General features: G+C 36.0%; 1 protein-coding gene across 1 annotated transcript in view; it reads right to left on the minus strand.

Annotated features, from left to right (window-relative positions):
* Positions 1 to 25,000, minus strand: part of UVSSA (UV stimulated scaffold protein A) — a 263,756-nt gene that overhangs the window by 181,395 nt on the left and 57,361 nt on the right. Inside the window, exon 8 of the mRNA XM_053704239.1 lies at positions 10,538 to 10,631. Within this exon, the coding sequence (XP_053560214.1) occupies positions 10,538 to 10,631 (94 nt within the window). The remainder of the gene's footprint in view (positions 1 to 10,537; positions 10,632 to 25,000) is intronic.

The following is a 25,000-nucleotide window of genomic DNA, read 5'->3' on the forward strand; positions in this document are numbered from 1 at the left end:
TTCTCCGCCAGACTTCAGGAATGGTGAGTACCTATTTGGGGCTTAGTGTAAGGAGTTTATTTTTGGGGGGGGATTTTATTTTTAAGATTAGGGATTTAATGGGCTGGAAAAGAGCCGATTGCCCTTTTAGGGGCAGTAAAAGAGCTGAATGCCCTTTTAAGGGCAATGCCCATACAAATGCCCTTTAATTGGTAGTTTAGGTTTTTTTTGTTTTTTTGGAGGGTTTGGTGGGTGGGGGGGGGGGTTACTGTTAAGGGATAATTGGTCATTTGTTTAGGTAAAAGAGCTGTTTAACTTGGGGCAATGCCATACAAAAGCCCTTTTAAGATATGTATTAGATTAGGAGTGCCTTTATTTTGGGGAGATTTTTTTCATTTTATAGGGGTATTAGTTTAGGTTTACATTTTTTATTTTAGATAGTTTTGTTTATTTTTCTCTGTAATTTTACATTTTTTTTTATTTTTTGTAATTTTATCTTTGGGGGTTGTAGTTTTTTTTTTTTTAAATAGATTGCCCTCTGGGCAGGCTTATGGGCTAATTATATATATATATATATATATATATATATATATATATATATATATACACACACACACACACACACATATATATACATACATATATACATACATATACACACACACATATATAATATATATATATATAAATATATATACCGTATTTGCTTGATTATAAGACTATGTTTTTTTCAGAAAAGAAACTCTGAAAAACCGACATCGTCTTATAATCGAGGTTGTCTTACTTTCGAGCCTGAAACCGGACAAAATCGTAATTAAAGGGACATAATACTCATATGCTAAATCACTTGAAACTGATGCAGTATAACTATAAAAAGCTGACAGGAAAATATCACCTGAGCATCTCTATGTAAAAAAGGAAGATATTTTACCTCACAATCTCCTCAGCTCAGTAGAGTTAGTTCTGTGTAAAAAGTTATACTCAGCTGCTCCCAGCTGCAGGTAAAAAAAATTAAAAAATGAAGAAATGAACAGCAGCCAATCAGCATCAGCAGTGCTGAGGTCATGAACTCTTACTGTGATCTCATGATATTTGACTTAACTCTCATGAGATTTCATAGTAAGCTTCCTTTACCTGATTGGTGAAATAATATGAGAGTTCACGAGGCTCATCCTTTCAGCTGTCCCGGGACAGACACACTAAAATGCTGCTTAGAAATCCTTTACAATGGGAGGTGGCTACTGAGGAACTTTTGAGGTAAAATATCTTTCTTTTTTACATAGAGATGTTCAGGTGATATTTTCTAGTCAGCTTTTTACAGCTATGCTGCATCACTTTCAAGTGTTTAAACATTTGGGTATTATGGCCCTTTAAAGGAAAGCAAAGCAGGAAGGTACATATGGCTCATTATCTATGTCTATTATACCAGAGTTTTTCAACCAGTGTGCCGTGGCACACTAGTGTGCCGTGAGAGATCCTCAGGTGTGCCACGGCAGACTGACAACAGTGCGGGGGTGTGCCTCTTTCAAATTTTTAAATATTGGGAGGTATGTGACAGGCTCATGTGACTTAACTCTCATGAGATTTCATAGTAAGCTTCCTTTACCTGATTGGTGAAATAATATGAGAGTTCACGATGCTCATCCCTTCAGATGTCCCAGGACAGACACACTAATATGCTGCTTAGAAATCCTTTACAATGGGAGGTGGCTACTGAGGATTTTTTGAGGTAAAATATCTTTTTTTTTTACATAGAGATGTTCAGGTGATATTTTCTAGTCAGCTTTTTACAGCTATGCTGCATCACTTTCAAGTGTTTAAACATTTGGGTATTATGGCCCTTTAATGGACACCAGCCCCTGTCTTCACTACAGTATAACAGGCAGTGAGACTGAGCTTAGTAGCAGCTAGATTTACCTTTGAGCGGCCCCTGTCTGTTCCCTACAATAAAATTAAAACCAGGCAGACCGAGTAGTAGCAGCTAGATTCCGCGCAGCTAAAGGACCGTCAAACTCACAGTCACATCACAGGCAGAAGCCATGTGACTGCAGTGAGTGACATGATTGGTCCTTTAGCGAACTGGATTATTCTAGCTGCAGATTAGCTTCCAGTTAATACCAGTAAATGTGAGGTGACAGCTTACTGGCATTCATGATGAGGGGGAGCAGCTCAGGTGTGGGTGCAGCAGAAAGAGGGGATCAGAATTAAGATTAAGAGGGTGAAGGTGAAGAGACAGAGGGGGCTATTTGTGAGGCAAAGTGGACTAATAATTTTCATAGGTGCAAGTGGAGAATTGCAGCATAGTGCTTAGTTAAAGGGACAGTCTAGTCCAAAATAAACTTTCATGATTCAGATAGAGAAAGTAATTTTAAAAATTTTTCCAATTTACTTTTATCACCAATTTTGCTTTGTTTTCTTGGTATTCTTAGTTGAAAGCTAAACCTAGGAGGTTCATATGCTAATTTCTATGCCCTTGAAAGCCACCTCTTCTCTCAGGGCATTTTGACAGTTTTTCACCACTAGAGTGTGTTAGTTCATGTGTGTCATATAGCTAACACTCTGCTCATGCACGTGGAGTTCAGGAAAGCCAGCTCTGATTAGCTAAAATGGATGTCTGTCAAAAGAAATGAAATAAGGGGGCAGTTTGCAGAGGCTTAGATACAAGGTAATCACAGAGGTAAAAATTGTATTTATTTAACTGTGTTGGCTGTGCAAAACTAGGGAATGGGTAATAAAGGGATTATCTATCTTGTTTAACAATAACAAATTCTGGTGTAGACTGTCCCTTTAAGCCTTCATGTCTTATTTTAAAGGGACATTGTACTAATAATAATAAAATGCTTTTATTGCACTGATGTTGCACTGATAAAACAATATTTTATGGCAAAAAAAAAAAAAAGAGTTCTTTTTTTTTTGGGGGGGGGGGTCGGGTCGTCTTATAATCAAGGTCTTTTTTAAAAAAAATATCCACATTTGGGGGGTCGTCTTATAATCAGGGTGATCTTATAATCAAGCAAATAAGTTATATATATATATATATATATGATTTATCATTTTGTAATATGCAATCATTAATGTCCCTTTAATTATTGCATATTACATTTTAGCAATTAAGCAATGAATTGCAACATTTTTAAAGGCAAGTGAAGCTATCACTATATTAATTACTTGGAAACCATGGGTTTATTTTATATTCCTTGTTAGTGGCAAATTGTTTGTGTTATGCTCTAAGCAATTACTATGTAATATGTAGCAGTTTGCGACAATTTACAGCATGCATATATTTTGACTTCCAGCTTTTACATGGAGTGTGGAACAATCATAATTTTTACAGCAAAAATAAGCAGTGGATGTATATTACAAAGATTTAGGTTATTTTATATTAGTAGCTAACTTAATTATTATTTCATTTTTGGGGGGAACTTATTTGTGATTATGATCACATGAATACTTCAGGTAACAGAGACCACATCTTAAGAACTGTATTCTACAAAGTGAACCTCACTGACAGTTGACCTCATGTATTTATTTTATTACAGAACATTTTCTCCAGTGAACATTTGCATAAATAATGGCATTTGACACCTAGGGCATCAGGTGCAAGTGTAAATAGGCATTTTACTAATGGAAGGTCATTAAAAAATTGAGCACCTTAATTTGGTGTGACACCATCTAATGGCTAAAAGCTTCACAGCTCACTTAGCTAATCATTTAATCACTAATGTTGAAATAAATTCACAGTTCACTACGCACAAAAAAATCTGAATAAGCATTGCTCTAATGTAACACAAACAAAACTTAAAGGGACATTATAAACTGTTTTTTTCTTGGCATAAATGTTTTGTAGATGATTTATTTATAAAGCCCATAAAGATTTGTTTTTTGTTTTTTAAATTAATAGTTTTGACTATTTTTAAATAACAATGCTTTGATTTTCAGACTCCTAACCAAGCCCCAAAGTTTTAGGAGAATACCGACGTATACCTACTCCAGCTTGCTTCTGTTTGTGTAAAAGGTCCTTTTCATATGCAAAGGAAGGGGGAGTCTGCTATTTCCCACTTGCAGTGTGTGTTCCAGTAACCTTTTTAAACGGTTTTATACTGGATTTTTATATCAGTATGCATATTATTCTTTATTGTAGTGTCTATTACATGCAGTTATATGAAAATTGGTGTATACTGTCCCTTTAACTGGAAGAAAACTAAACATTGAAGTTCACTGTGGATTGCAAAGCTCACCTTAAATCATGTGCTTGACTTCAAGCAGAAGAGAATTCACATCCTACGTATAACAATACAGTCACTTTGATAATCAGCTTAATTGTATTTGCCTTCTAAGATTATTTGTATACAGCAAGAAATATTAAGTAGACATGAACAATTTCAATGTTAATGTGCCAGTCCTAGTCTTTAATAGAGTAGAATCCACATTACATCAGATCCAATTAAAGTTATCCCTTCTATGAAAAGTTCTTAACTATTTAAAATTTTGCAGGACAATACATTCTTGTTCCAGACAATTGTTATACAGGCCACAGATTTTAAAATCTATGGGAGATTATTCCTTTAGATTGACTTTTGTATATGAAATAGTAGGTTGTGGCTGAGCTTGCAGGGAGAGCAGACCTCATCTTATCTAATAAGTATGTGCATTCGGACCCTTTGTCAAGATGCAAATGCAGAAGTAAGCACCCGCTCGTACCTTTTGGATATTTTCGTAGCCGGATTGATTTCTGTAAAAGAACCCCACTCTAAGATTTGTGCAAATCCAGATCTTAGAGAGTGGGGATCTTTTATAGGAATCAATCCAGCTACGAAAATATCAGAAGGGCACAAGTCGTTGCTTATTTCCGCATTTGGATCCACACGAAGGATCTGAATACACATACATATTGTCTAATTATCTACACAAATCATCAAACTTATTTCTCACTGTTTACTCAAAGACCAATACGAACAATTGAAATATTTTAGCACCTGTCACACCTCCACTAAGAGCGTGATTTCATCTAAACCTTCTTGTTTACAGTTTTTCTATAACCATTACTTAAAGGGGTAGTAAATCCAATTTTTTTATTTCAATGTTCAGATAGAGCATGCAATTTTAAGCAACTTTCTCATTTACTCCTATTATAAATTTTTCTTCGTTCTATTACTATATATATTTGAAAAGCAAGAATGTAAGCTTAGAAGCCAGCCAATTTTTGGTTCAGCACCTGGGTTGCGCTTGCTTATTGGTGGCTAAATGTAGCCACAAATCAGCAAGCGCTATCCTGGGTACTGAATCAAAAATGGGCTGCCTCTTTAGCTTAGATTCCTGCTTTTTCAAATAAAGATAGCAAGAGAACAAAGAAAAATTGATAATAGGAGTAAATTAGAAAGTTGCTTAAAATTGCATGCTCTATTTGAATCATGAAAAAAAAAATAGGTTTACTATCCTTTTAAATTAAGTAGTAAAATATTCAATATAGGTTGGGATACAACTGAAAAAAATCAGGCATTTCCAATGACAAAATAAAAAGAACTACTTGTAAAAGATTTAATACACTCCGGCAGGAACTATAGATTATTGGGAACACATTAAAGGGGAGAAATGATTACATCACACTGTCCCTTTAACATTTTATAAGCAGTTGAAGAGCAAGGCACATTTAGAGAAAGTTGAAAAGTGTATGGATTGCATAACCACCTCCTCCTTTAAGCATGTCAAAGTAATAGGCCATTATAGTGTTAAAATGACATACTCTTATCAGTTATAGCAAGTCATTTTAACACCAACAATGCTGTAATGCTATTTGCCTAACCCTGCAAAGAGGTTAAACACATGCTTAAAGCTCCATTCATTTCGTACCCTTTTTTTTCAAAGCACTGCTGGTCCCGAACAAAAACTACCACTGATACAATCAGCATTAGTCGCAGGACTCAGTTGTGCAACTAGCACCGCTGTTTAGATCAGCGGCAGTTTCTGCTAAGGACCAGCAGTGCTCTGCTAAAAAGGATAATGGGAAGAATCAGTATTGTAAGGATGGCATCAGAAGGACAGGAGAGAATAGCATTCAGGGACTATTTTGTATGTGTGCTTGTGTCACCCTAGTTTGTATCTCAGTGTGTTTGGTTAAAAGCATGCATTGTGTGGCTGTAGGTTAGGGAACCAGGGAGGAAAAGTCCTGGGCCTATCACCATTTGTCCAAATGCTATAACTCACTCTTCTATTTTGCTTTTAATCTAGCTGTGTGCTTGCAAGAGAGTGCCAGACTTTCTATGTGTTGTCTATATGTACTTTGCGCCGAGGCTTGTCTGCTGTTAATTAGCTAAGTCACTGAAAGATGTTCAGCTGGCTGTGAGCGCTGGTGAGCACTCAGGGCTGTGAGTTTTGCCAGGTTATGGGATGTGTATCCAGTGGTTTGAGAACACAGTCCATTTCCATGTGTGTCTATATAAAGAATACTAATAGCATAACTATTATTGATCCTGCTACCTCTCTCCAGTTTTGAAACTACCAACTGATAGCACACTATTAATAGAAAATGGAATGCAATGTAATGGACAATAGGACCATAAATTCAAGTATAAGGTTTACCCCACTCGATTATAATATAATATACTGTGATTTGGCAAATATTGCTTGCACATAATGACTGTGTATTTGCATGATTTGTATGTGTCTAGGGAAATTACAAAGGTCCTGTGTCACCCTTGTTTGTATCTCAGTTTGTTTGTTAAGGTTAAAGTCATCAGAACTCTAAATACAACTTTCCCGTAAAAAAAACAGGAAAGGTCTATGTACTATGGCGCTCAAAAGCTGAATATATGTAGTATCAGGCTAGGTATTATAGGAAAAAGTAATTTAATAGGTCTAAGACACATATAAAAGCATGACATTGTGAAAACATGAAACAATAAAATAAAAGTAAAAACATATGCATACAATCAATACAGATACAACATTGCAGCAGATACACAGTGTTACTATTTGTAACAGACAAATAAGGAAAGTTCCGGAGATCCTGATGCAAGATTTAGCGGGTATTGAAGGGAATCCGGAGGTCCTGTAGTGAGACAAGGGATCCTCGTCAAAAGTAAGAAAGTACAAACAAATAAGGTGTCATTCAGTACTTACACCGAATGTGGAGATTGATTCCTCGCTTGTTAGTGGTCCGTATTAGCGGAAGTGTCATCTGTAACCTCCAAATAGTAACCAGTTTCGGTTTTGTATAGAGCTTGAGAAAGGCATGTATTTCTATTGAGCTTGAGAAAGGCACGTATTGCCGAAACGCGTTGCTCTGTATTTGGCCGTTTTAGCTTCCGTAGTTGGCAAAAACCTGATTGTAGCAGCCAAATTTTTCAAAAGAGAGAGCGCATTGTTTTGCTACAGGTTACATACAAAACCGAAACTGGTTACTATTTGGAGGTTACAGATGACACTTCTGAAGCACCACTTCCACTAAGGCGGACCACCACTAAGCGAGGATTCAATCTCCACATTCGGTGTACTGAAGTACTGAATGACACCTTATTTGTTTGTACTTTCTTACTTTTGAAGAGGATCCCTTGTCTCACTACAGGACCTCCAGATTAACTTTAATACCCACTAAATCTTGCATCAGGATCTCCGGAACTTTAATTCTTTATTTGTCTGTTACAAATAGTAACATTGTATCTGCTGCAATGTTGTATCTGTATTGATTGTATGCATATGTTTTTACTTTTATTTTATTGTGTTTCATGTTTTCACAATGTCATGATTTTTTATGTGTTTTAGACCTATTAAATAACTTTTTCCTATAATACCCAGCCTGATACAACATATATTCAGCTTTTGAGCGCTATAGTACATAGACCGTTCCTGTTTTTTACAGGAAAGTTCTATTTAGAGTTCTGAGTCTTGTGTGAGGATCCTTTTGGGAGATCCTGTTTTATTTGTGGTCTTATGTTGTAGTATTATTAGCAGTGTTTACCTCCTTTTCTTGTTCACTTGGTTAAAGTCATGCATAGTGTGGCTGTAGCTTAGGAAAATTCTAGTTGTGGCTGATAATAATTTCAGGTTTTCTACAGAAATAGTTACATAAAATCATTTATAAGCTCCTAAAAATTTGCAGTTAGCTATTCAGTGTTTTTAATGATTCCTAATATTAAAAAAAAAATGAATCAACCTCTATCTTTGAGGACATCAACCCTACCAAACTCCCCTGTGCACTGCTGTTAATATAGACTTTAATTTGCTATTTTTTCCTGAGGAAGAAAAAGAATCTTGATTTGGGTCTGAAATTCAGCAGTCAGCTACACATTTGTTTGGGTGAGAAAAAATATTCTCTCTAGAACTAGGCTGTTGATTGAACAATGCTTTCTGGATTCCTTACAAAAAAGTTGAATTATTTTGTGTTAGTTCTAAGAAAGTAGTGAATCACCAATTTTTTTCAGTACAGTGGCTGAATATAAAGTTAAGGGGATCCCCACAATGCATGGAACTTAATTGTTAAAAAAGATCAGTTTTCAAAACACAAAAGAGAAGGGATTTGTAACCCTTGACTACTAAGCAGTATTTAACCAATTATAGGCAGGAAAGCCCTTAACAAGTGATGTAGAGTGTACAACGTGGCCATTAAATGCGTTAATAGTGTGGTATGCCAGGATGCAATACTACAATATCTAGGGCAGTATGTAGGACATAGCCAGCCTTTCCTGTACCTATATGGCCTGCACAGAAAATTATTGTATTGTAGCTTGACCCGAAATTCAGTGGCTTATTATTTTACAGGATCACCAATCAGTTACAGCATCCACAAAGCTTTTGAAGCAAGCAAACTGTCGATTTGAAATCTACCAACAGTTTCACAAGTAACATTATCGGTGAAGTGATTCTGTAAAACCATAAGCCACTGACGGGGTGATAATTCCGTGAGAAGCTACGAAACCTGTGGCTTTACTCAGAGTTCTATGATGGCTTACAACTGGGAAGCCCTGCAAGTAAAATCAGCCGCCCTGCTCTCACTATCAGTACTACACGGTTAAAATGAGAAGCCAACCGTCCGCACCCCCACTAGACACGCAGCATTCTGGGGGCCTGTAGTTCTTTACCGCATGGCCAAGGAAGGATCCAGCCGTACTGGGATAAAGGTAGGTGCAGATGCTAATGGAAAGTGATGGTCTGCAGGGCAACTGAGGGGGCACTCTGGGGTCAAAACAAGGGCACCCGGGGTTCATTTAAAGACGCAAGTGGTGCCCAGGTGACCGGTTTAGCGCTTACGTTCTGTCAGTTGCATGTTTGCCCAGGTGTCAGGCGATACAATTCACACAACCCTGTAGTATCAAACTTGGAAGAGGAATACAGCTTCTCACAATGCCTCAACCATTACACAGAAATTAAATAAATAATGGATAAAATTGGAAACACCCTATCAACCTTTACACTTCCTCTTCAAAATGTAAAACTATTTAAAATTATTTAACAAGTTTATTAAAGGGATACTAAACACAAATTTTGTGTTTTTTTCATGATTCAGATAGAGAATGCAATTTTAAGCAACTTTCTAATTTACTCCTATTATCAATTTTTCTTCATTCTCTTGCTATCTTTATTTCAAAACCAGGAATGTAAAGCTTAGGGGCTGGGCCATTTTAGGTTCAGCACCTGGCGAAACCTTCTCAAGTGTTGGGTCAACTTGCAAGGTCACAAGTGTGGCCCCTGATAATGGTTCAGGAGGCAGTAAACATGCTTTACTGATAGGGGTCAAACCTCTAAATAGAGTAGAGCTTCAGTTTAGTTCACATGACTCAAAAAAAGTAAAAAGTGTGTGTGTGTGAGGGGGGATCCCTTTCTTACACAAACGCACAAACAGACTTCTGGGAAGCATTTCTATATACTTACCAGAGCCCTAAAGTGGCTTGGTGAAAGTGTGATAGAGAAATAGTCATTAATAGATAAAGACCTTTTATTCAGTGCATAAGAATGTAATTACAGAACACTAAAAAGATACTTAGTCTTTTTACACAAAATGTAGCAGAGAATCTTTGCAAAGTATTTCTGTATGCTCTTACTTTTAAAGTGTGGCCAAGTGCAATGTGTGTCATACTGCAGATTTACAAAACTATAAAAAGTTGTTTTAGCTTTCCTATATGTAGAATGTAATTGTATAGCACAGAGTGGTATCATACCCCTCAGTGTAATGGGATTTAATTAAACAGATTTACTGTAATTCCTACGAACCAAAAACACATTTACTACAAAGGCTTCTTCAGCTGTATATTTTTCTACCATAGAAAATAAATATCCCTTTATAAATATTCCTTTGTAGTCTACAAACCAGCGCAAGGCCCTAAACTACAGAGCTACATGACTGAATGAAATAAGTGAGCAGTCTCCGTAGCTGCTTCTCCTACAAAGTATTTGTTTATCTAGGACCAATCACTGCTTCCCTATCTCTGTAATGACTTCCTCGCAGCAGTCAGAGAGATTACCCACACCACTGATCACTTTATTACTTCATAATGGCTGTTTATTTACTTTACTGCTGCAGTAACAAGCAGGGATAAAGCTTTTCACAGCTGGGCAAACTCACCGTATTCCTTCCGAAGGTGGTCAGGAATGTCAGGCTCATAACCTTCCTTCTCAGGGACCTCTTCAAAATCATCTTCATCATCACTAGATTTCACCTACACATATACAAAGTTAATACTTGTTAAAAAAAAACTAATTTGTTAAAATGTTTCGAAATATTACATGCAGCAAATTGCCAGTTTAAAAGGCTTTATTTTTGGCCAGAACGGAACAAAAATGGCTGTTACTTGCAATCACAGTTAAAGGAAGTGGTGCAGGTACTCAGTCTGTTTAACAAATAGAAATACTGAGACAGAACATGTATTTCCTGATGTCTTCAGCACCAACATCAGACAGAATATAAGTTCTATGAACCTAACCCTTAGTGAGACTGGAATTTCTACATCATGCTGACAGATCTATATAACAATTACATTAGAATTATTATGGGACATTTTTCCAAGTGATACATTTGTGCTCTGTAATAAAATAATTGTCATTGTTTCCAGCACAGTTTTAGCATTGGAGAACTTGATCCAGCACACTACATATTGCTGGTTACCAGCCACCTACTTTGGGCTGTTAAAATAACAGCAGATCCTTGCATCCGGTTGCAATAACCTATGTTGTAATAAACTTTAACACTCAATAATGCTTATTTGCACTGTCCTAACTACACAAGCTCTCCAGGCCAATCTTATCCTATATTGGTACAAAAGCTTATAATATTTGTTTACCTTAATGCTGCTAACCACTTAGCACTATCAGTTATATGACAATTTGAATGTTGAAAAATAATGGAACAATTACACAGCATCGTATACCATATGACTATGTTTTATCTTACAAAGAAATCTAAAAAATATTCCCTACAACAATGTATGAATAATAACATTGTTTATCTGTAAAGCTGCACTCAATGCCATAGTGCTGGGTATACAAATAGGTCACAATGACACTGATTCAGGAAACTCCTGCAATAGGAGACCAAATGGATCCCTCTTTTAGATAGTCTCACATCAATTGGTTTAAATATAGTGTTGGACTTTGGACCGTACTATGGGCTTGATGATAAAAGATTCTCCTGCTTGGAGAGAAATTGTAGTGCAGACTTCACAGGAGCTGAACTCACTGAATGCAAAAAAAAAAAAAAAAGCGTGAAACCATCCAGCACTATAAGAACTCTCACAAGATTCTAGACAGGCCAGCTTTGAAGAGCCCGGAAGATAGCCTGGAGTTCTAGGATGTTTATTGGTAACCTTGCTTCCTGTGGGGACCAAACGCCCTGAGCCCTCCAGTACCCCCATACTGCACCCCAAACAGAGAGACTCATCTGTATTTCACTCTTCTTTACTCCGTCAATGAAGATTTCATTGACACAGAGTCTATTATGACTCCTAGAAAGTAGATTCTGGTCTTAGGAGAAAGAGCTTTTTGGAGTATTGATCTTCTAACAATGGATCCACAGAAACAATAAGATCTTGTTGGTGTGAGAAATTGCTAAACCAATTTTGAACCAAGATATTGTACAGGTATGGAGCAATTGAAATACATTGTGTTCGAATGACAGATAGTAAGAGAGTCCAGGACCTTTGTAAAAATTCTGTGAGCTGTTGCTAGACCAAAAAGGTAGAGCCACAAATTGAAAATGTTTGTCCATAAATACAAAGCAAAGAAACTGATGATGAACATTGTGAATAGGAATATAAAATGTAAGCATCCTTAAAATATATTGAAGACAAACTGTCCCTGCTGGATTAGAGGAAGAATTGTTCAAACTGTTTTCATTTTGAATGTAGGGACCCTTGAAAATTTGTTTAGAGTTCTAAAATCTAAAAGGGTTCGGAAAGTTCCTTCCTTTTTGGGAAATATATAAACAGATTGGTGTAAAAACCTTGTCCTTGTAACGAAATCGTAACTATAAGCCCTTAAATTCTAATTCCCGAACAGAGTGAAGAAAGGCTTGAGCCTTCACCAGATTCTTTGGAACATGGGACAAAATAAACCTTCCCCCGGAAAGCCTGGATATGAAACATTCTGTATCCTTGAGATGCTATGTTGAGAAGACAAGGATCCTGAAGGGATCAAGACCAGGCCCTCTTCTAAAAAGGCTTAATCTGTCCCCTACCAGAAAAGAATATGGATTGGGGCAATACCTTCATGCAGATTTATAAGAAGATATAGGTTTCTTTGAGGACTTGGATTTGTCCCAGGAAGGATTGGACTTCCAGGAAGATCTGGGGGATTCCTGCTTCTGAGAAGAAGAGAAGGATATTTGGCTCCTTGACTGAAGAAAGAAACGAAAACTAATTTGAGACTTATGCTTTCCTTTAAATTTCTTGTCCTGAGGGAGAAAAGCTCAATTTTCACCCATTACTGTAATAGCATCTAGACCAGGCCCAAATAGAATCTTTCCCTAAAAGTAAAAGTCTAGGTTTGGAGACCATGTCAGCAGACCAAGACTTGAACCACCAGGCCAGTGTTGTCAAAACTGCTAACACCCTATTTTCCTATTTTTTGCATTCAGTTTGATAATGTCAACAAAAGCATCACAGATAAACGTGTTGGCCCAACGAACCAGCATTAGATGGCAATGAAAATATAGGAAAACAGGTTGATCGTATATGGATACATACATATATATATATATATACATACACACACACACACATATATATATATATATATATATATATATATATATATATATATATATATATATATATATATATATATATATATATATATATATATAGGGAATGCAGAATTATTAGGCAAATTAGTATTTTGACCACATCATCCTCTTTATGCATGTTGTCTTACTCCAAGCTGTATAGGCTCGAAAGCCTACTACCAATTAAGCATATTAGGTGATGTGCATCTCTGTAATGAGAAGGGGTGTGGTCTAATGACATCAACACCCTGTATCAGGTGTGCATAATTATTAGGTAACTTCCTTTCCTTTGGCAAAATGGGTCAAAAGAAGGACTTGACAGGCTCAGAAAAGTCAAAAATAGTGAGATATCTTGCAGAGGGATGCAGCACTCTTAAAATTGCAAAGCTTCTGAAGCGTGATCATCGAACAATCAAGTGTTTCATTCAAAATAGTCAACAGGGTCGCAAGAAGCGTGTGGAAAAACCAAGGTGCAAAATAACTGCCCATGAACTGAGAAAAGTCAAGCGTGCAGCTGCCAAGATGCCACCAGTTTGGCCATATTTCAGAGCTGCAACATCACTGGAGTGCCCAAAAGCACAAGGTGTGCAATACTCAGAGACATGGCCAAGGTAAGAAAGGCTGAAAGACGACCACCACTGAACAAGACACACAAGCTGAAACGTCAAGACTGGGCCAAGAAATATCTCAAGACTGATTTTTCTAAGGTTTTATGGACGGATGAAATGAGAGTGAGTCTTGATGGGCCAGATGGATGGGCCCGTGGCTGGATTGGTAAAGAACAGAGAGCTCCAGTCCGACTCAGACGCCAGCAAGGTGGAGGTGGAGTACTGTTTTGGGCTGGTATCATCAAAGATGAGCTTGTGGGGCCTTTTCGGGTTGAGGATGGAGTCAAGCTCAACTCCCAGTCCTACTGCCAGTTTCTGGAAGACACCTTCTTCAAGCAGTGGTACAGGAAGAAGTCTGCATCCTTCAAGAAAAACATGATTTTCATGCAGGACAATGCTCCATCACACGCGTCCAAGTACTCCACAGCGTGGCTGGCAAGAAAGGGTATAAAAGAAGAAAATCTAATGACATGGCCTCCTTGTTCACCTGATCTGAACCCCATTGAGAACCTGTGGTCCATCATCAAATGTGAGATTTACAAGGAGGGAAAACAGTACACCTCTCTGAAAAGTGTCTGGGAGGCTGTGGTTGCTGCTGCACGCAATGTTAATGGTGAACAGATCAAAACACTGACAGAATCCATGGATGGCAGGCTTTTGAGTGTCCTTGCAAAGAAAGGTGGCTATATTGGTCACTGATTTGTTTTTGTTTTGTTTTTGAATGTCAGAAAATTATATTTGTGAATGTTGAGATGTTATATTGGTTTCACTGGTAAAAATAAATAATTGAAATGGGTATATATTTGTTTTTTGTTAAGTTGCCTAATAATTATGCACAGTAATAGTCACCTGCACACACATATATCCTCCTAAAATAGCTATAACTAAAAACAAACTAAATACTACTTTCAAAACTATTCAGCTTTGATATTAATGAGTTTTTTGGGTTCATTGAGAACATGGTTGTTGTTCAATAATAAAATTAATCCTCAAAAATACAACTTGCCTAATAATTCTGCACTCCCTGTATATATATATATATATATATATATATATATATATATATATATATATATATATATATATATATATATATATATATATATATATATATATATATATATATATATATATATATATATATATATATATATTAGGGCTGGGCAATATAGTCATTTTATAAGAAAAATAGCAATTTTATTTTTTGCCCATAACACCTTAATTTTTTAATAAAAAATGTATTTAAGACTACAGAATCTTAATATACATGTTTCTCAATGTCCAATACACTCTTGGAGCATAAAAATACACACACACACACATATATATATATATATATATATATATATATATATATACACACACAGTATATATACACACACACACACACACACAAACAGACAGTTACACACACACGCATATGTGTGTGAGTGGGTGTGTGTGTGCATATATATATATATATATATATATATATATATATATATATATATATATATATTATTTTATTTTTATTCTTTTTTTAAACATCTTATCTTGACTGATAATGAGCCCTGCTCCTGTGCAGGAATCCAATACAGGCACATAGCAGTAGGGGCGGGGGGCTGCTCCTTTCAGAAATGCTGTGCCATGCTGATATCAAATACATTGTAGATGCAGTTAACCCAGCAGCTAGCTAGCAGAGGAGAATGCAGTTTTAGCCTTTTTGGCAGCCATGGGGTTAACTGCATCTGCTATGTATTTGAGCCATTTCTCAGAGAGCAGGAGATTGTGTGGGAGGTTCAATAATGATTACATACCCTAAGTTTCAGATTGCAGACGTCCCTAGGGGGAAATATAAGTGGCTTTCCCTCCTCCTCAGTCTCCTGCATGGGCTCTGCTTTTAGACTTCTATACATTGATCGGCTGCTACTGAGATCACAAACAGAAAGTGAAAATAAAAAAGTCATTTTACAAATGTGTGCTAAAAGCAACCACTAGATGGAGCTGGTTTGCAAGAAATCCCATAGAAATCAATGCAGTACAGCCACATCTGAGGATTTTTTTTTTTATCAAAAAATCGCAAACTTTAAATTGCGGTTTTAAATTGCATATGCGATTAATCGTGCCGCCCTAATATATAATAAAAATAAAGCGATAATTTGGTCCTGGAGGTTATTTATTGTTAAAAGCTTTTGGCTACCACTGTAGACAGAATGATTCATCACTCTGTGTCTTATACACCAGACACAAAAGGAACCTAGTACCTTAATAAATATCTAACACAGATCTTACAGAATGAAACCTAAACATAACCAGGCTTTCATCTGAGGAAGCCTAATCTAGTTCCTTTTCCTCTGCAAGATCTTATAACACAATACAAGTCTGTGTCATCATGTCCATTTTTCAGATAATAAGCTATGTATGTCACCTGCATATACAATAAGCTTCTGCCAGGTTGCTTATTATAGAATAAAAAAAAATCATAGCTTATTTGGGTTGAATTAGATTACACACACCGAATATGGGCACAGGGAGTTGCATTTCAGCTATTTCCGGTTCTGAAAAATGAACAGATACATTGCTGATTTATTAGTGTAAAAGTGCAGCACACAAATATCAGGCCAGATATTTCTGTTGCACATTTACACTAATCAATCCGTTGTGCAAAATAGCCGAATGCTACTACCTGCGACCATATTTACTAGGCATGAGCACTATAGAAACGAATGCTGAATACAAATGTTTGCTCATGCTTAGTAAATGAAAACACATCCTACACACAAACATTATTACAATAAAATAAAAACCTAAAAAATTTAATGGCAAGAGTTTACATTAAAGGGACATTATAGTTACAGCATGTTATTTTAACACTAGCGACACTGCAGCGCAAGGCTGTTAAACACAATTAAAGTACTGCTTGGGAGTCAAATCACTGCTGGTCTCAGAAGTGGAACCCACCAGTCACCCAATCAGCAGTGCTAGATGCACAGCTGGCTCATGTGAATACCGCTGCTGATTGTGTCAGCGGCCATGTCTGCTCAAAACCAGCAGTGCTCTGTGCCTACCAAGGGGTACTTTAACCCCTTGCAGGGGTTAACACAGCACTGCAGAATCCCTAGTGTTAAAATCACATGCTTTAACCCCTTAAGGACAAGCAATGTACCCTGTACATTGCTTGTCTTTGAATGGGGATTGCTTTTTTGATAGTGCCTATTCCAGCATGCCTGCAGCCGAAAGGGAGGTCCATAATAGTGTAGTCCTGACACTGGCGGCGAGACCCGCGCTACTATCACCTGAAGAACCCTTAACGACCAGCGACATACAGGGTACGTCGCAGCCATTAAGGGGTTAATAGCAAGGTCTCAACGCCAGCTGTGAGGGCGCAATATTTCCAGTGACCAGCAGATGGAGGGTATAATAGCGCAGCTTCACCGCTTGCAGCGGGACCCACGCTATTATAAACAAGAAAACCCTAAACGAACAGCCACATACATGTTAAATAGCGGTCATTTAGGGGTTAACAAATTAGAGCATGTAACTTCCCCCACTTTAATGGACTATTAACACCAGAGTTTAAGTTTGCAATCAAACTTTAAAACCCATATATATTCCAAAACTAAACTCCCCACCCCAGCGAATTTAATACAATATATTATTCGACTAGAGTTCCATTTTACATACGGTATATACACAGGCACACATATATTGTTTTTCCTCCCTAAAATCAGTCAAAAATAAATAAAATATTTAAAAAAAAACTGCTATCCCCTAAAGCAAAAAAACACTGCTTTTACAAATTCTCACATCTATCTTTTACACAGTTGGTATCCAAAATACAACCCCTCCTGGTTTGCTTCCTATCTCTGGGACCAGTCCTTTAGAGTCTTGTTCAAGAGCATATCATCTGATCCTAGGGGCACCACAAGGATCTGTATTGGGTTTCTTGCAATTCTCAATCTATACATCCTCCTTTGGGTTCCAGTACCACTTCTATACTTTGAAATCCACCTTTCTTCTGCTCTCCCTCTTTACTCAACAAGGTCACCAGATGTCTCTCTGCAATTTCCTCTTGGATGTCTTCACACTTCCTCCAACTCAATCTCTCAAAAACCAAGCTTCTCCTTATTCCCCCTCTAAAAAACATCAAACCAGGTCTGGCATCACACATTCACTCCACCTATACAAGCATTCACCCTATTGAGCACACCTATGCATCAACATTCCTAAATTCTATGCATTTTATAAAACAAACTCCATCTGAGCTTTAAAGGGACACTGAACGCAAAAAAAATTCTTTTGTGATTCAGATAGAGCATGACATTTTAAGCAACTTTCTAATTTACTCCTATTATCAAATTTTCTTTATTCTCTTGGTATCTTTATTTGAAATGCAAGAATGTAAATTTAGATGCCGGCCCATTTTTGGTGAACAACCTGGGTTGTTCTTGCTGACTGGCGGATACATTCATCCACCAATAAAAAAAAAGTGCTGTCCAGAGTCTGAACCAAAAAAAAAAGCTTAGATGCCTTCTTTTTCAAATAAAGATAGCAAAAGAATGAAGAAAAAAATGATAAGAGTAAATTAGAAAGTTGCTTAAAATTGCATGCTCTATCTGAATCATGAAAGAAAAAAATTGGGCTCAGTGTCCCTTTAAGATTATTATAATATTTATTTTAAATTACAGAATAGATCATTATTTAACCACCCAAAAACAACATTATTCTTATCTTGATACTAGAGTCACCAATACAATTATGCACTGTATGTAACATACACTTAATAAATTTAAAAAATAAATAAAAAACAAACAATGAAATTAGCTTTGTCTGCATTTAATACACACTGTTAAAAGGCTTGTGATAAGGCTGGCTATACATTTCAGCTGTTGTGTATACAAACCAATACATATAATTCACCCAATATGCGATAACATCATTTAATGTAAACAATACATTTCTTTTGAGCTATCAGGGAAGTTGCAGTGCATTGTGGTACATTTATTTACAGCCCTCTCAAGGCTCTCCAAGCTCTTCAAAGTTATTCTATGGTTCATATTCACTAAAGCTTGAACACCTTCTTTAGTGAATGGTCTGCATCTTGAATGTATTTGTCTAGCGACACACGACTCATTGTGTAGCAATGTATTGCAGCCTTCTTTGACATGTATAAAGTGTTAAAGGGATATACTACAGCAAAAATAAAATGCTAGAATGCATTAGAACATTTTACTATTTCACAAATGTTCACCCCTAACTGTGTTTAACACCCCCCAAAACACAAAGTCCTGGAGCAAGCATGCTTCAGAACCAATCCTGAGAAGGCTATCAGCAGTTATATGTGCATACCACTCCTGATTGGCCCACTGCTCGCATTCCTGTGTGGCAACGAATTGTGGTTTCAAAGAGAAACTTTAGCTACAAATGTAACCCCTTGCTGATTTTAATCCATAGTTAGAGCAAAAATAGCCTATTCTAACACGTGAGCATTTTATATTTGCCCTAATATGTTCCTTCAGAATAACTGTACTAATCATCTGCCCAATGTACAATTCTTCCGTGTAAATTAAACAAAGTGAGACTAGAAAACTGGGTACAGGATTTAACCCATTAGCTGACACAATCTAACAATGCCTTACAGTTACAATTTGCAGATTTCTAATAATGTAAATGCTGTGCACAAGCTTTCTCAATTTCAAGGGAGAAAGATATTATGCCATAAAATACTGTATTTTAAATAAGACACATCATATCTATTAAGCACAAAACAAACTAAAATCAGTGTATTGATCCCAAGGAGCAATTTCTCCTTATGCCTGTGGTTTTTATTGGAAGCACAGGATCATACTCTTTAAAAGCATAATCATATGCAAATTCATTTTGTTTAGGTACAATGCATAAGCAGTGCATTTAGACACTAAGGGATCCATCAATCACTGAAAACTGTAATTTTTGTTATCAGTCTAACACTAATCAAAAGGGAAACCCTGCCACTATCGCTGACCTGTGAAACGTCCCAATTATACTCTCAGAAATGACAGGAGCACTTAACTTCCTCACTGAGTAAATGACGACGATCAATCAAATTTGAATAACAATGAGCTGCGGAGCTGAAAATTATTTTTTGTATAGAATCTCCCCAGGAATTTATGAAAGGTGAAAAGCAACCCAAGGTTTTAGGGGATTGTGGTTTTCGCTGACTGCAATGCATATCAAACACTAAACAGAATTTATGGGTTTTAATTTCCTAAAATGGTAGATGCGAGTTTGGTGCTACAATGCATAACATATAGTGCCAGGTTTTAAATATAGGGGTCATTTTAATAAAATATTATGCTTTTTGTTCACCCTTGTGTTTCACCGGCAAGTCTAATCTGCTGCAAATATATGTAACACCTTGGTCCTGACCTTTACAGGAATGGAAACTCTTGCAACCGTTTAAAACAAAAAAAAATTTCAAAGACTATCCTGGATATTTACTATGCTAATTAAAGGGACAGTCTACACCAGAATTTTTTTATTGTTTTAAAAGATTGAAAATCCCTTTATTACACATTCCCCAGTTTTGCATAACCAACAGTTATATTAATATATGTTTTACCTTTGTGATTACCTTGTATCTAAGTCTCTGCAAACTGCCCCCTTATTTCAGTACTTGCATTTTAGCCAATCAGTGCTGACTCCTAGGTAACGCCACGTGCGTGAGCACAATGTTATCTACATGATACACATGAACCAACACCTTTCTAGTGGTGAAAAACTGTCAAAATACATTCAGATAAGAGGCGGCCTTCAAGGTTTAAGAAATTAGCATATGAGCCTACCTAGGTTTAGCTTTCCACTAAGAATACCAAGGGAACAAAGCAAATCGGTGATAAAAGTAAATTGAAAAGTTGTTTAAAATGACATGCCCTATCTGAATCATGAAAGTTTATTTTGGGCTAGAGAGTGTCCCTTTAAGTACTAATTGCAACATTATGCTTTAGTTTTCTATAATAGATTGAGGCAGTGTATTGGAAACCAAATACAGCTCTCACAAATATCTGCTGGTTTGTCAGTCTGGGACACATGTAAAGATATTATATACCTCTCAGACCCACAATGCAAATTTGAAGAGCCTTCTTCATTTACTTTGTTCTCTGCAAAGCCATTGTTAAAAAGCATAATTAGGGAAACACAGGAACAGCAATAAACTACTGGGAGCTAGCTTCAGATTGGTGAATACAAATATATGCCTCATGTCACTGGCTCACCTGATGTATTCAGCTAGCTCCCAGTTGTGCACTGCAGCTCACTTTGCAAGGGATTAACACACAGTCATATGCAAAGAAAAGTACAATAGTGAAATGTGCTAATACAATAATCTGATATGACAATTGCCCAGATAACTATTTGTCAGTTTAATTTATATTAAAGGGACATAAATATTCGTTCATGATTCAGATAGAGAATGCAATTTTAAACAACTTTTCAATTTACTTCTATGACCACATTTTCTTAGTTGTCTTTGTATCCTTTGCTGAAAAGAAGGTAAGTAAGCTCAGGAGCGTGCACGAGTTTGCATCTCTATATGGCAGCAGTTTTGCAAGAACCCTTTTTCCTGCCATGTAATGCTACAGACATGCACACTACCTACATAGGTATCTCTTCAAAAAAGGATACCATGAGAATGAAGATAATTTGATAACAGAAGTAAATTGGAAACTTTTTTTAAATTGAATGCTGACAATGGTGAGAGCAAATAAAATTGAGGGTTTATGTCCCTTTAATTGCTCTTGGGCCAGTCTAACATGATAGCTGTGCATGTGCAAAATAGTACACCTCCCCCTGTATGACCCCCTGCCTGTAAGGGCATTTAGCCTTTATCAAGGGAGGAAAACCCTCGTCGTAACTGTTAGGCAACAAGCGCTCATTCGTTTTATTCCACTCCTCATATTTTATCTCAGGAATATGATTACAAATAGAGACACCAACAAAATATGATTAGCAACCGTGATCACCAGTCACTAGCATCAACAAATAGTGTGGGACCTTTATTTAAAGGGACAGTCTAGTCAAAATTAAACCTTCATGATTCAGATAGGGCAGGCAATTTTAAACAACATTCCAATTTACTATTAGCATTAAATTTGCTTTGTTGAAAGCTAAACCTAGATAGGCTCATATGCTAATATCTAAAGCCCATGAACGCCGCCTCTTATCTGAGTGCATTTTGACCGTTTTTTCAAAGCTAAACAGTGCTAGTGCACGTGTGCCATACAGATAACATTGTGCTCACTCCTGTGGAGTTACTTATGAGACAGGGCACTGATTGGCTAAAATGTAAGTTTGTCAAAAGAGCTGAAATAAGGGGGCAGTCTGCAGAGTCTTAGATACAAGGTAATCACAGAGGTTAAAAAGTGTATTAAATATAACAGTGTTGGTTATGCAAAACTGGGGAATGGGTAATAAAGGGATTTTCTATCTTTTTAATCAAAAATTCTGGAGTAGACTGTCCCTTTAAAGCTCCTTTTAGTTTTAGTTTTTTGCTCTGCCATGCAAAATTTAAAAAGAAAAGATAAGAAGCTATTCAGAAAATCCTTTTTATACAGATACACTCAGTCATAAAATGGTACAGGAAAAACAATCACCCCAAAATATGCTTAAAGGGACACTGTACCCAAAAAATTTCTTTCGTGATTCAGATTGAGCATGAAATTTTAAGCAACTTTCTAATTTACTCCTATTATCAAATTTTCTTCTTTCTCTTGGTATCTTTATTTGAAATGCAAGAATGTAAGTTTAGATGCCGGCCCATTTTTGGTGAACAACCTAGGTTGTCCTTGCTGATTGGTGGATAAATTCATCCACCAATAAAAAAGTGCTGTCCAGAGTACTGAAACCAAAAAAAAAGCTTAGATGCCTTCTTTTTCAAATAATGATAGCAAGAGAACGAAGAAAAATTGATAATAGGAGTAAATTAGAAAGTTGCTTAAAATTGCATGCTCTTTCTGAATTACAAAAGAACATTTTTGGGTACATTGTCCCTTTAAGTCTCATTCCAGGCAGACAAATTAAACATTTTCTATGGGACATGAAACTAAGTTTTTCTTTCATGATCCAGGCAAAACATGTGATTTGAAACAACTTTCCAATTTACTTGTAATTTCTAAGTTGTTTCATTCTCTTGGCATCCTTAGTTGAAAAGCATTATAAGTAGCAATGCCCTACTGGGAGCTAGCCGATGACGGTGAGTGCACATATACTGTAGGTCTCTTTTCATTGGTTCAGTAGATGTGGCCAGCTAACTCCCAGTAGTGCATTGCTGCTCCTTCAACAAAAGGATACCAAGAGAATGAAGCAAATTTGATAATAGAAATAAAGTGGAAAGTTGTTAAAAATCCCATGTTCTATTTAAATCATGAAAGAAAAAATATTGGGTTTCATATCCCTTTAAAGCTAGACAAATATGAAATCAGACTTGACTGCAAACAGGTGTACTGGATTTAATTAGCTCAAATAATTAAAAGATTGAAAAATGTAATTGTAGACCAATATTAAAATTATTTAAATTCGTAACATCCGCCAGTTAACAAATCAGAACCATTTAAATAATAATACGATATATAGGAATTAGAGTTAAAAAAGAATTAAGACGTATAGATCCAGAAGGCTCTTTTAATTAGTTGTGTAAAAAAGCCATAAATACAAATAACAGAAATATATATATTAGGATTTGACATTAAGTCTGCACTGTTACAAGGACTTAAAAAATGATCAAGAAATCCCAATTAAACCAGCTGGGCTGAGAAATAAACAGGCATGAAAAACATACAATCTAATCAGTTCACAGAGCGGTGAAAAGTGATAATAACTAATTACTTTTCTACAAGAGTTGGAGGGGTGAAGAAATACTGCAGTATGCATGGCAAATAAACTACTGAAACTAGCACCAGAACAATTTAATGCTGTTTGCAATTAATTTGCTTTGCAATTTCAATTATTTTGCACCTAACAAAACAGTTTTATGCTTGTGCCCTCTTCGGTTAACCCCAAGGTTGCCAGAAACGGCTGGAAATGCATTGGCAGCCAAGGGATGAACCAGGAGGGAGGCATCCTCAGACAAGTCAACGCTAAACTTCATTTGTCTTTCAGCAAGCTTGATGGCTATGCATTTAAAAACCCATTCCGTCTTATAAACTAAAAATTAAATGTACTCAGCTGTGCTGGTCGCCATTGCATCTGCTATTTATATGCTAATACCCTCAACTGGAAGGTCTTGCAAATTATTCTGCCATGCCAATATCTCATGTGCATCTACTCAGCCAAAGGTGTTTTTCTTTTTAAGAGGGGAGGTTTCAAACCGAAGCATTTCGAAATTTACTGCCGCAGAAACTGCTTATCGTTATCACACTAAGTATATATAACTCAGTTTGTATATTTGTACTATTGTTTTCTTACTGAGTGGGAATATCAAAAAGGCTTGACTTCAAAAAGGACTTGATATAGATATTCTAGTTATAAAAAAAAATACAAATTTAAATTATTGGAGATTTTTTAAATTAATATTACAATACTGAAAGTTACTGCTTTTCATTTCTATTAAAAGAATCAACAGAAAGCACTTACAATTTAAAGTCTCATTTTAGAAGCTTAACATTATTAACTATATTTGATTTTGGAATATTTCCTGTATGATTACACTTCTGATTTTAAATTAAGTTTTACAGGGTCAAACAATCAGATATGAAGTTTACCTTCACATTTATTAAACACACAAAATTAATGTTTTATTTTAAAACCCCTATTATTATATTTAAAAATCTGGCTCTATCTTTAGCATATGTTCACAAAATTCATAATTCAAAAATGAAATTATTTATTAACTATTTATTTAAAAAATGATGTTACATTCATATTGGTTTATCAACTCTATATCTGTATATAATCAAATTTTTATTATTTCCGTGCTTTAAAATAATTGCAATTAAATACAATTGAAACATGCTTATACTTGTAAGGCTTGGTAAAAAAAAGAAACAGTTTGCATAGACTGGATAATAACCATCATTTTATTTTACATAAGTGTACACATAAAAAAAAAAAAAAAAATACATATATACTATATATATATATATATATATATATATATATATATATAAATTGAAAAAGTTTGGGTTTCGGAACAGTTTGGATTGCAGAATATTTGTAAATTCGTATCTGTAAAATGGGACAGCTTGGAGAT

This window comes from Bombina bombina, chromosome 2 (assembly GCF_027579735.1).
Source record: "Bombina bombina isolate aBomBom1 chromosome 2, aBomBom1.pri, whole genome shotgun sequence".
NCBI classification, from domain to species: domain Eukaryota; kingdom Metazoa; phylum Chordata; class Amphibia; order Anura; family Bombinatoridae; genus Bombina; species Bombina bombina.